Genomic DNA, 13,976 nt, shown 5'->3' with positions numbered 1-13,976 from the left:
TCACTTAGCTCCCTAGACGACCAACATAGTCCAAAAATTTATCTTCATCGAGACTCTGCTTGATGTGTGCATGCTCTCCATCAAGTAGATTACTGGGGGGAGGGGGGGCACTGGGTGGTCGAGGACCAACGGGACGATAGTAGGGAAAGCCCTAGCGGCGGACGTCTCATTCTCAGTCAAAAGGACCGGGCGACGAAGAAGAGGCAGCCGTGTGGCGGCGGTGGCCATGAACGCAGGCGCCGAGGCAGCGGAAACCATGCGTAGAAATTAGGATAGGCCCAATGGCATGGCGAGCTAGCATGCGCTACCAGCAACAGTGAAGACTCGGACATATGTCAATATTTCGCCAATAAGGGCCACTTGGCCTGCGAGCTGCAAGCAGCGATGTTACAGGGCGATCAGTGTAGCGGCAAATTTCATCCAGACCGAGGAGGATAAGGGATCAAGCCTGATGATGGCTTGCATCGAGTCCATCAAGGAGGTCTCGATGTCCCTTAGTACCGGCTCCAAGGTCGCGAACCCGAGCTTGGTCGAAACCGCGAGCACGGTCCGACCACCAGCGCACCCGGGTGGCCACATCTTCCTCAACGAGGAGAAGGCGATTATTAGGCCCATGCACGATAGCAACAAATGAGGCAAAGTCTAGGTCCTCAACACATGCACGACAAACCATATCTCCAGATTGGTTGACGCGTTTGCCAAGATGGACAGCTAGATCTTCGGAAGGTATGGTTTACGGACGGATTGCTCGTCGAGATTCACAGCCGCGGGGCTGTCGTATTGGCTATCGACAGGGCAGAAACCGGGCGTTCACGGATGCCTTCTTCATCCTGGTTCTACAGATCAATGTTGTCAGCCTCAACCAGCTAGACCATGCGCCTTCACCTCAACCACTTCCGCGTCAAGGTAACACATGCACCAAATCACCTGTCCAAGATTTCATTTCACCCTGGTCGTCCATTGTGCATCATCGTGCGTCATTTCACTAGCACGCTAGTGAGCTCTGTGAGGTGAGCGGAGTCAATAGGTTGTTGTGGCGTATACTATGGTGCTGAGCTTAGTTGCATCGATTCACCCTGTTTGTAGCAAACGATTTACCATATTGGGATTTATGACTTACCGAAAGGGGTCATGTCATGGTTGATGTAACCGCACCTAGCCCACGGGTAGTCTCAGCAGCCTAGCCCTAGCGACTGCGACCTGTCGTTGATGCCTCTAACCGTGAGAAAATTGCAATGTTCCTGGTGCCATCCCCTAGATGCCATGTATTAGCCATAAGGGCAATGCAACATACCGCTTTATGTAAAATTATATTTCAACCTTTGGTGTTTAAGTTATGTACCATAAATGTAGATGTGTGACCACAATTGGCTTTGTGCAAGAAATCTTCTAGTGCGTGTGCGCTTTCTTTGTTTTAGAAATTATGCCTGTCCAAACCCTAATGAGCTGATAAAACACACCACCAATACAAAACGATGTGTTCTCTCATGACATAGTTATATAGATATAGATTCCAAAGCCAACATTAATTTGGAGGTACACCACAACAACAATCAGGTCAAGATCGACACACTATAGTTACCTACTAGGAAACCATTCTTCCTCGTTCGAGGTTCATAGACCAACATTTTTGTATTAAAGAAATGCACAGGAAAGTGAAACAACGATACTCCAACGATCAACTTGTCGCCATGTGCTCTGCTTGTAGCTTTAACTTATGGAGCAGCCTCGGTATCCCCCATCTGCACATCTGCAACTGAATCATTGTGGGTGCCATCAGGCATGACAAGTAAGGAGGCAGCCAGATTGTCGGATGGTCCTCCTTGATATGGCGGGCTCGGAACCACGGTGACCTCTTCAGGGTTCATATCCATCCTCTTGTGCGGCTTTTGAGCTTTCTTCTCAGCTAGACTATGATCAATAACAATATCAATCTTAACATCAGAAGATGGTCGACGGCATACCTTCCTCAGTGGAACAATCTCCTGTCACGTGAAAATGAATGAAAAATCAAGGCACAACTTTTCCAAAAAAATATACTTATTCATACTAAACAACATAGAAATAAACTTAACCCATCACTCTGCTTGCCGTTTTATTTCACTACATAGTAAGATAATTAGCATAGAACAAAGAAACATAGTATTCTGCACTATTATTCTTCCCCGTCAATCTTCCTTGAACATCCAGATTTACAGTGTATCGTTGCCAAAGAAATTTCAGATTGGAGATGAAATCACAAGGAAATTCCAAAGTAAGTTTGGTTTCCTTCAAAAACTAGGATGGGTTCTGAACTTCTGATAGGTCGACAAAGGACCATGACGAGCTACTCATCTACTGATGTCCAGGCATGCTATGAAGTAGAAAACCATACCCGAGTACATGTAAATCATAGGGGTGGAAGTCCTGATTTGGTAGCACAGGTAGTAGTTGTCACCAAATTCTTTCTCGAATCAAGGATAAAGTCCAAAATCTAATTTTATGTGCAGGCAAACAACCCTAGCCCCAATTATGAGATCCAAACATGGGGTAACACTGTAACCAGAGTAAATGCATGCACACTCAACAGTGTTAGAAAGAAGGAGAGTTACCTCAGAGTGATCGTGATCATAACGAACAAGAAAACTGCAGCGGCAACCCCTTATATCATGTGTGCGCCTTTCAACTTCAAGGACATGAGCATCAAAATAGAGGGCCTGCTCTTTTCCTTCCTGTTCAGTTCAGCACAGAAATGTTTATTCCTGTGAGAAATCAACTCAAATAAATGGTAATACTACATTACAAGACAACTAACTCACATGAAAATAGATTGGCCCTTTGTTCAGCTTTCCTTCACAATGTTTTTTTACCAGACTTCCCTTCAGAATGTTACTTGCACGCAGTAACCAAAACTCATTACTTAGATGCTCTGCTGTTTGTGCGCAACTAGCAACATTAGTATTTATTAGGCAGCGTTATCTGATGAAACTTGGTATATCCAATTTATAAACGAAAAAGGAAAAAAAAAAGCTTTTCAGAGCTCACTTTAATAATGAAGTAATAATAATATTCATTGAATAAATTCACATGCTATTTGAGATTAAGAATTAATACTAAAACTCAAAATTATGACATTATTAATAAAATGTGGCGATTTTACAGTCATTTGGCCATTCACACCTCGACTAATAAATTGTCAAATCAGTGCTGCTGGTTTGACTAACTGGCATCACAGTAAAATTCTATTATATGAAATATGATTGCCAAGATATGGAAAGCCACAGGAAACATATGTTGTACTCCTTAATAAAATGTCCTATTTACTGCAGCTACGACGCTGTATATAGCATATAAAATGCATGCAGCAGTGGAACTTACAATTCTTAATGATTAAAAAGGCATTTAATAATTATTGGTAAGCATAATTGTTTGACTCACAGAATGGAATTACTACTTTTAAAGTCTACACAAACAAAGAATATATCCATTGAATTACAGAACCATGAGTGTCAGCACAGTCGAAATATATAATCAATTATATCTCTTAAAAAGGATCAAATAAAAGACTTGGCGCAGTAAGCAGTATTTCTGTTTGTCATGTGCACCGCAGTTAAAAAAGAAACTTCCGAAGACTAAGAACTTTAAGCAGGCCAGTGAGACTGGACCGACATACCCATCACTCTATCAGAGGCCAACAATTGAGAGAAAGAAAATAACGGTGGAATTGTAAGTTAATGAGCATAATTTTCAAGTGCATAACACAAGCAAAATTGTAAAAGCTGCCTGGAACTAGATACATATTTCTGTGGCTAAAATAAACTGGCTTAGTAATTCCAAAGGATAATTAAAGCTTCATGAAGACATGAATTATCAGTTGTGCCATGCAAACTTGCTAAGTCAGGTTAAGAGAAGTCGTTTAAGATGACTACCTGATAACAAAGAATAAGATCCCCAGGAAGCACACCAACACATTCTGTGGCTATACATGGGACAGAACGCAGTCTCACAGATTTACAAACATTAATCCATTCTTCCTCCTCAGCCCCAAATCCAGAAAACCAAATTTGTACTTCCTGAATAGAAAAAACAAGTAATTGTAAGTGCAGTTTGCATAATGCGCAGGTAGCGACCCACTATGGAGAGTGACTAAACACTCCCGGACATGAGCATTACACAATTGTCGAAAAATGAGCGAGCCTAGTTATCTCCCTCAATTGCAAAAAGAAGCGCAGACCACCCTAAACTGGTTTTCACAGTAATCTTTGCCAAATTGGCAGCGATATCAACAAATCTGCTTTTTATTCCTCTACGTACATCTCTTGTCAACCCATACTCAAGTAGAATCACAAGGCCCACAGCCACTTGCACAACAACAATCACATGTTCCCCGTAGGACTTGATGGGTTTGAGCAACACTGCACCAACCCTTGGGTGCCCGCCAAACATATTTGCCCTCCATAGTTGCTACATACACTAAAGATTACACATAAAACAATACTACTATTCCTGCTGTAATTCGCCATTAATATCTGGAAGAAAGAATTGCTAGGATTATGGCAAATCATCAAACTGACATGAAAACAGCCAATGTCGTCTGATTCGATTCAGTACTTTAGTACCATCTTGTAAAAGTGTAGAGAAGGATGGACTTATAGTTGCCCAACAGACAGGACTTCTATAACATGTTCTGTAATATAAGATGTTATTAGACCAAGTTATGAGTACATTTGTTGTAATAACATGTTCTATTATTGGATGGAGGGAGTACATAATACATGTGTTGACAATGATTGAATACCAATACGGTTCCTGCTATAAGAACTGCTAGGGCACCCGATGCCATCCAACTACAGATTGACGAGAATCGTCTCTAGCTTTAGTGCTAGCAAAGTGCTTGACTAAAGAATGGCAGAAGTGAATTTAGTAACATGAATCATATTTAATAAGAAGTTGCCTTTTTCATAAATTTGGTGCTAGGAAATGAAATTACCTGGTCTCCCGTTTCAGAAAGCCTGCAGGACTGAATGGCAGCAACATCGTACCTGTAACAACAAAGATTGGTCATGCATTAAAACAGAAAGGTTTCAAGCAATTAACCCACACCCACCACACACACATACACAAAAACAGACCACATGTGACATCGATCGGCAGAAAAGAAGAAAGAAAGCAGGAAATATGTATATCTGCTGCATACCATGCACCATTTCTTGGTGACTTTGCTTCAAGCTGGACCAGGCCACCATCGGAAGAAGTATTTCCTGATTGGTAACGACAGTATGAATAATCCATAGTCCACATGATAGATGATACATGGTATGTGTTTGGTCGGTTACAAAACATAAATCTTGTAAACAACCAACAATAAAATTCTCAATAAAAGTAACGGACGGGCGGATGAAGAGCGCAGCACCTGCGTTGGAAGGGCAAGAGGACTGAACCCAGTAGGAAGCTGGGTGCTGTGCCTCAGCTCCCGTGGGCAGCATCTTCCCTCGTGCCGGCGGCCGCTCACCCCTCCGCTTCTGCGTGTACCTCCGGTTCTGGAACCAGGTGTGCACCTGCGCGTGCCGACCCACACGAACCCACATATATAGATCGGAATTAGAAAATATGGCCGGATGTTGAGCAACTGTAAGGGAAATTGTACTACGTACCTGCTTGTACTGGACGGGGACCTTGCCGTTGCCGGAGCGGTGGGAGGAGGTGTTGAATTCGTCGGTCAGGGCCTGGATGACGGGACGCTGCGGCATGGCGTTGAGGTCACGGAGGACCTCCTCCATCTTGGCGACCTCCCTGTGCGTGAACCGGAACACGAGCCTCGGCGGTAGCCCCGTCATCCTAACCTCTCCGGCCCCTGGCTGCTGCGCCTGCGTACGGCGTACCCCGGTGAGATGAGGACAGCCGCTGTGCCGCCGGAATAGAAGAAGAGAGATGGAGATGAGAGGACCGGAGGGAGGAGGGAGGATCCTGTGCTGTGTGTGCCTTTCGATCTGTCGGCCTTTGCTTCCTTCTTCAGATCCCGTTTGGTACTCCTCCTGTGTTTGCCTCTCGATCTATGCTCACGCGGCCGACACCCCACCCCCCTTTTGGTGCTCCTCACACGCAATCGTGACCAACGTGGACGGCAGGCCCACCTTTTGGATGTACTACTGCCTACTGGTGTAGTTGCGCATGTTTTATTTAGGACAAATATTGGCAAAGACAAAGACAAGAAACACTGCTCTGACCCCGAGACTCGGACGCTCTCCCACTCTGGTTGGATCCACCCCCGCCGCTCAAGTGGCGATGGCCGTTTGGCAAGTCGTCCCGGCACCCTGTACCTCGATCACCCTTCCACTTTTTCTTCCTTGGGAACGGGGACCGCAAGATCGAGGAGGGCCGCCATTTCCGGCTGGGAGAGAGGATCATGGCCGGCGATGCGATCGTGCTCGTGGATTGCATTGTGCGCGTCACCCACCGCAAGCTCCTGCCTCTTGGCACCCTCACACCAGTCGCGGGATCGTGAGGATCTGGTTTCCAGGTTCAAAGCTTTGGCCGCTGTGATGCGGATGAGGTGCAGGCTGCTGAGGACAGTGCCGCTGTGCACGCCGCAAACATGATCCTCTCCGGCGACAAGCATGCTGACGATGATCGCCCCTCGTCTACGGTGCAGCCGATAAACTAGTGCAAGAATTCTGAGAGGGCGTTGGCCTCCCTTCTGTGGCTTCGGGTTTTTAGGAACGACGGAGTTAAAGTTTACTATGATGGATTGTCTTCAGGATGCGCGTTATCGCCGGAGGGTCTCGACTCTGGGCCGTCGCCTGGCAACTTGCGGGAGACGCATTGCATCCCCGGAAGGGCAGCCTCCCGCGGCGAAAGGTCAAAATCACCAAGTTGCCAATAGTGGTGCCAGACACCATGCCGGATGTGGAGCTGCCGGCAGTTTCAGCGTTGCCTACGAGTCAAAATCACCAAGTTGCCAATAGTGCAGATAGCCGTATTGGTGGATCACAAATTTAAGTCCAGGACCTTTCTTCATGAATATCGCACCCGTCCATTTTGTCAAGCCGATGTGAGCCATTTACCAGGTGACTTGCGTTGCCGGCGCTCCTACCCTAAAAAACATCTTACTCGGCCACCTCTGTCTTGGTTGTACGGGGTGGTGCTTCGTTCTCCTACCTCCGTCGTAGCTTGGTATTCCTCCCGTGTTGTGTGTGCCTCTCGATCTGTCGGCCTTTGCTTCCTTTTTGATATCCAAACTCACGCGGGCCGACACCCACCCCCCTTTTGGTGCTCCTCACATGCAATCGTGACCAGCATGGACGGTAGGCCCACCTTTTGGATGTAGGTGTATTTGCGCATGTTTTAGGACAAATATTGCCAAAGACAAAGACAAGACTCTGGTTGGATCCACTCACGCCGCTCTAGTGGTGAACTAGTGATGGCAGTTTGGCATGGCGTCTGGCACCGTGTACCTCGATCACCCTTCCACTTTTTCTTCCTTCGGAATGACCACTGCAAGATCGAGGAGGGCCGCCATTTGCGGCAAGGAGACAGGACCATGGACGGCGACACAATGCTGGTCGTGGATTGCATTGTGCGTGTTGTCCACCGCATGCTCATGTCTCCTGGTGCCATCACACCAGCCACGGGAACACCAGGATCTGGTTCCAAGTTCAAAGCATTGGCTGCCTATGATGGTGATAAGGTGCATTCTGTTCAGGACAGTGCCGCTGTGCATGCCGCAAACGTGGTCCTCTCCAGCGACGAGCAAGCAGAGGATGATGGCCCTCGACTATGGTGCAGCCGAGAAAGATGAAGACTAAGGAGGAACTAGTGCAAGAATACTGAGAGGATGTTGGCCTCCCTTGGGTGGCTTCGGATTTTTAGGAACGGCGGAGTTCATCATCATCGATGTCATCTTCTAGTAAGGTAAGCTGAGGTTTGGTTAACTATGACAGATTGTCTTTAGGACACACGTTATCGCCGGAGGTGGTCGAGGCCGGGTAACTTGCGGGGGACGTAGTGCGGGCCTGTCCCTGGAAGGGCCCCCTTCCGCAGCGAAGGGTCACGCTGCCAGACGCTCCTGCGGTCTTCATGCCGGACATGGTGCCGCCGGGAGTTTCGGCGTTGCATATGAGTCAAAATCACGAAGTTGCCATTTAAGTCTTGGACCATTGTGCATGAACATCACACCCATTCATTTTTTTGAGCCAATGTGAGCCATTTACCAGGTGACTTGCCTTGGTGATGCTCCTACCCTAACGCACTTCTTCCTCGGCCACCTCTGTCTTGATTGTACGTCTCGGTGCTTCTTTCTCCTGCCTCTGCCATGGCTAATTCCTCCACAACCTAGCTAGGAGGCCATCCAATGACGACCGCATCCTTCCCCGGCTTCGGTCCGAGTGAAGGGCTGATAGTCTTTGATGTCCCCATGTGCCAAGCTCCCGGTGCATCTGAGCTGCAGGATGCGAGGCAATTCGGCTTCCCATGGGGGTCTAGGGCACCTCGCCTCTGCTCCATCGTCTGCACTACCATTCACCTCCTGGGCTCTACCGAAGTGGTTCAAAAAAAGAAGTGACACCTTAAAGGTGAGAAAACTCTGGCTGCGGGGAATGCCGCCGCAATGATGGTGGCCGTCATTCCCATCATACCTCATGGTACGTTCGTTGGTCTGCATGTGGTTCCTTCTTCATGCATTCTTGTTGGCTTCGTCGTTTGTCCAAACCCAGTAGGCTACTTCACATATACCTCCTCCTCTAGATCTACATTGAGAAATGCAGACAGTCCATATTTTGCGGTCTGGAATGGACAGTCTAGTCCAAACTTGAGGATTTCCAACCATCTCCAGATTTTCCAATAGCAAAGTATTATTTTGGCCGTAGAATTCATATACGACCTCGGAATGAGATGATCCAAAAATTAAAGTTGTTCATTTCAATAAAACTAAGACGTTTTATGTAGATTTTTTTTTCCATTTGAAGTCATATTAATTGTGTTTTCTTGTCTGCCATAATCTCGTGTCAACACATGCATATCTGAAATGGTCATTTCGTATTTAGGATCCATTTTTGACTATCCTCTTATTTATTTTATTTCTTCACAGTGAGGGGCCATCCAATGCCATATATTTTACTTCATCTTGCTATAGGTTGAAGCCACACTTAGGATCATGCCACTTTTGAGCGTCAACACCCCCGTCATCGCTGATGCATGATGATGGCTAGCTTGCCTCAGCTGTTTGTGATGATCATACCTTTGCAGACCTTGATCCCCTTTCCACCCTTGCAGATATTGTTGACTATGATTTCGTAGGTATATTTTATGATATGCTGCCAGTGTCGATACTATCATATCGTTTGTCAACAGACGGTACCGGTGGATGAGTAGAATTACCTCGCAAGGGAACTAATTAAAGCCTCTCCATGAGGTCGTTCGAATCATGGAAGCTGAACAACTAGCCACATTTTACACAGTCGAGGTGCAACAGGGTATCAAATTCATCAAAGCCTTTTCATGATTGATGTATGCTTCACAAGGCTTTGGGCACTTTATAATGCCATGAAGACCACATGTCTGAACTGTAACATCATCATCATACTTGATCCTCAACACATGCAGGATAGCAACAAAGCAAGGAAATCATGATGGAGTACCTTTGGAATGGCACTGGCACGCTTGCATATATGGAGAAGGCAACATACTTGTGTCGTACCATCTCATGTAAGTAATATCTCCTTCATGCTTGCACATATACCAAACTTCATGGGTTGATATTATATTGTTTTGTTCACTTGTTTGCGCAGCAACATCCACTTGGTCTTTACAACACTAGTGCAGGAATCCTTATAGGATTTTACTACAACCAGCGTGCAGGCAAAGCCAGCCGCTGTGGCTAAATTGGCGAAGTACCAGTCGCGTGTAGAAAGAAAGGGGGCGCTACTACTGCGTCAAGACTAGAGGCGTGCGGTAAAATCACACACCTCTACTATGGTACACAAAGGGAGCCTTCACGGCCTGAACTACCAGCAATGTGTAGATAGAGGGAGAGCGCCGCTAGTGCCCTAAAATTTAGCAGTGTGCGGGCCGCATCAAATGCCAATAACGATACTTGCATACCACATTTGCAGGCCCACCTTTGTGGCTTCAAACAACTTCCAATGCGTACATATTAGCATCATGTGCACATGTTGCGTGCTGCAGACATGTTCTAAATTAAAAGACATGGTAATAACTCTTTCAAAAGTCAAAACTATAATTAAAAGACTTGGTGTGTTTGAAATTTTCACTTACTTTTGTTAAAAACACCTAAAACGTACATTAAATGTTTTGGAACACAATGCCCAAATTTTGTTCGAAATCCTGATATGCTAAAAGTATACTAGCAGCATTCCATGCGGTCTCGATGCTGCTAATAAACAATGATTTAAATATTTTAAAATTCAAAACAAAAATTCAACGAGCTTGTGTATTTGATTATTTATGTACCTTTTGTCAAAAATACCTAAAAGTACATTAAGGAAAAATGGAACACAAGAACCCAAAATGTCTCTCTCAAACATGACACTTCCCCCCTTCAAAACTACATATCTCCCCCTGGACTAGTGCAACTCCACCACCCACTGCACCCAAACCTTGTAGCTTGCATCGGCATGAAATCGAACCCTAGACCTAGGTTACCGAGCGCGCAGAAGTAGACACAAGGGAACCAACAAGGTGAGGGCCATGCCGAAAGAAGCTATTGGATCGGATCAGAAGCCTATTAGATTTGGCGGATCCAGCCTCCAGCGGCGGCCTGGAACCCCCTCATCGACCGCCACCAACCCATGAGTAGCTGCGCCAATATGGCCGGTGGTAGCAGCCCGCCTCACACCCACGCCCATTGAGGGCCACGCCGCCACCAAACAGGCCACGGCTAGCTGAGGCGGAGGGAGTCTGCAGGGGTGAGATCCGTACCTCGTTGCCATGTGAGAGACAGGGAGCATGCCCGGGTATCAGCGGAAAAGGAAGGAGGCAGAGGATGTGCATCGCCGCCGCAGCGGGCCACCTGGAGGTTGTTGGCAGCGGCGGCGAGGAACGAGAAAGCAAATGAGGAGTTGGTTGGGGCGGCGGCGGCATTCGCCCGTGTGTCCCAGGAGCTACCCACGAGACGTGAGCAGAAACTTAGTTCTGATATACTAAACTCAATTGCACATATGATAATACTTCCCACTTTTGTATCTCTTCTTTTCTGAAATTTTGTGGGGAATGGTGATGAAAATTGCCATGTTAAAGCAATTGAAAATCAGGTTATAGTAAATATGTTTTTCTTGTCTTTATCCCTGATCCAAAACAAAGTTGTGTTTGTTTGCAACACTGGCAAATCTGATTCATAAAAAGGGATCATACATTACAATGCCTCCGTTATCCTGGTAAAGGAGCTCCCATCCCATCTAGCAATGTTGCGATGTCATAGAGTCATCTGCTTCCTCCGTGGATCTGCTTCCTCCATGGTGCCAATGCATGGTGTTACATCAGATCCAAACCTGTTGTTAGTTGTCAATTGTAAAGGCAATACTAGCTTCGGAAATGGGAGGAGTGAGACGTTGGTGCTAAACTGATCAAATGAGAACTGATAAAAAGGCAGAAAACAAGGAAAGGAATTGGTGCAGACATTAGTTGCAGCAGCCATTAACTAGGAGATGAAAGGAGAGCGCAAGAGGACAAAGGGCAATCTATATAGACGGATCATGTATTTGGAGGGCCTTCCGTGGGATAAAATTACCCCTTGCTAATTCTAATTACAGGAAATGACACAACAGCCAATGTTTGTTTTTTGAGATTCGCCAATGTTTTATTTAAAGGGGGTGTTCTGAAGCACAACCCACACCCCAAAAGACAATACCACCACAAAACAATATCTTCTCTGATGACATAGCTATATAGATATAGATACCCAATCCAACACTTTGTGCACCACACAAGCAATCCAGTCAACAAGGGCACATTACAGTTATTGGGCAACCAACCATCCTTCCTCGATTGGAAGTTTCTAGGCGAACATTTTTTTGACTAAGTTCACAACAAAATGCACAGGGAAGCGAAAGAACGACACTCCCACATTCATCTTGTCGCCATGTGCTTCATTTGCAGCTTCACTGTTTGGGGCAGCCTCCGCATGCCCCATCTCAACACTTGCCACTGAATTGCTGCAGGTGCTAGTATGTTCGTCTAGTAAGGGAGCAACCAGCTTGTCAGATGGCCCTAATTGATCTGGTGGAATGGGAACCCCACCCCCGGTGTCGGTGTATTAGAGTAGGGGTACCCTAGTATCCTGAACTTGTGCACGGGCAGTCGCAGCATCCCGCGGCAAGGCTTGCCGGGTGACCGCCAAGATCCTCCGTGGTTCCTTTGGAGCCATTTAAGAACAAAGTGTCCAAGTCAAGAAGACAAGACCCCGGCAAGAGGATCTTGCCGGGAAGGCCACTCAAGGCATTTCAAGGAACTTGCCACGGCGCACCACGCGTTCCGGCAAGACCCGGTGAGCGACAAGACAACGACCGCGGCAAGGCGCTTGCCGTGGCAAGCCACCTCTCCGCGCCCGCGCTCCAGCACATCCACCAACGTGTCGCTCTGGGGCCCTTCCAGGCGTACGTGGCGGAAGGCTGTGCAGCTAGGGACGTGCGGTGGCAAGCGGCGCTGACAAGATCGCCATCGTGGCGAACGGTGGCGTCCCTGGCGGTCCCTTTTCGCACTGTTTAGGCGACACAGACGGGCATTTAAGACCCTTGTCCCCTGCCGTCAGGGTTAGGTATGATACACTGTAGCAGGTAGTTGTGCCTACCTCAGCACCTTTCCATTTTTGCCCTTTACCTCCGTTGCCACCTGTCGGTAGCCCCTTGAGCATATAAAAGGAGGCCCGTGTGCAACGTAGAGGGGGGTTAGCCAGTTCGAACACTCATGCTCGGTCTTGCTAGCCGCTGGTGTGTACTGTAGCACTCCGCGCTCCCGAGCTAGAAATCAATACAAAATCACAAAGCAGGAGTAGGGTTTTACGCATCCGTGCGGCCCGAACCTGGGTAAATCGCTCGCGTGCTTCGCCTCGATTTGCTCTTTGCACGATCTCCGCCCCCGCCGAACCGAAAGGGACCCGGCCTGCCGGTCCCATAGGTGCCCGTGGATCAGTACCCCGGCATCTTTGGCGCGCCAGGTAGGGGGCGTCGAAGTTGTGTGAACCAGATCCGGCGTTCTCGCCAGCTAGATCTTCATCATCTTCATCAACATGCCACCGAAGAAGAAGGTTTCGGAGGCAGCTGCTCCGTCCGTGCCGAGCCAGCCACCGCCGGAGCAAACGGTTGGTGGGGCAGGCACCGGCGGATGGACACGCGTCGACGAGGGAACTCACGGTGCTGCCGGGTCCCAGGACAAGGCTGCGCTGCCCATCGGCGGCGTAGCCGGTTCCCACAATGACCGGGCGCACTCCAAGACCTCGGCGTCCGTACACGCACCGCGCCCGTCTCAGGAGGCGCGGGACCGGCAGCGTCATGGTACTCACGGTACCATGTGTTCGCTAGACCAAGACCGAGCTGGTGGCTCTCGGAGCGCTCAGGACCACCACGCACGTCAACCTGCTGGCGCGAGCGAGACACGGTCGCCTGGACGAGATACTGCTCCTTCTAACATAGTTAGAAGTCCGAGCATATCCCGCTCCTCGCACCGTTCGCCACCGCCACCCGCCACCGCAGCAGAAGCTTTGGCGCGAGCTCAGCTGCTCCTAGACTACCCTCCAGCGGCGGACAAGATCGACGACTGGAGGGCCACTATCCAGAGTCTCATCGGCTTCGCCAACGGCGATGCTCCACGGCAGCCGAGCACGTCTCAGCCGCGGCAAGCCAGCCAGGCACGAGCCAGAGACGACAAGACTGGTGGGGGTGCAACTACTGTGCACTCTCCACCCCGAAGGCCAAGATCGCCGACTCGCCGGGTCCACCTCGACAGCGACTCCACCGCGTCGTCAGATCCGCGAGCTCGTCGCGATC

At 48.2% G+C, this 13,976-nt stretch overlaps 1 protein-coding gene across 1 annotated transcript; it reads right to left on the bottom strand.

Annotated features, from left to right (window-relative positions):
• Positions 1 to 1,489: 1,489 nt before the first annotated feature.
• On the bottom strand, positions 1,490 to 6,304 carry LOC125512936 (protein SAWADEE HOMEODOMAIN HOMOLOG 2-like). The gene is made up of 7 exons (XM_048677999.1): positions 5,634 to 6,304; positions 5,393 to 5,537; positions 5,177 to 5,240; positions 4,970 to 5,021; positions 3,909 to 4,052; positions 2,592 to 2,711; positions 1,490 to 1,985 (listed from the first exon to the last, which is right to left on the bottom strand). The coding sequence occupies exons 1-7, from the start codon at positions 5,814 to 5,816 to the stop codon at positions 1,716 to 1,718; spliced, it is 978 nt and encodes a 325-aa protein (XP_048533956.1). The 5' UTR covers positions 5,817 to 6,304; the 3' UTR covers positions 1,490 to 1,715.
• Between the last annotated feature and the right edge of the window lie 7,672 nt (positions 6,305 to 13,976).

Source organism: Triticum urartu, chromosome 6 (genome assembly GCF_003073215.2).
Source record: "Triticum urartu cultivar G1812 chromosome 6, Tu2.1, whole genome shotgun sequence".
Lineage (NCBI taxonomy): Eukaryota > Viridiplantae > Streptophyta > Magnoliopsida > Poales > Poaceae > Triticum > Triticum urartu.
This window is presented reverse-complemented; position numbering and strand designations above follow the sequence as displayed.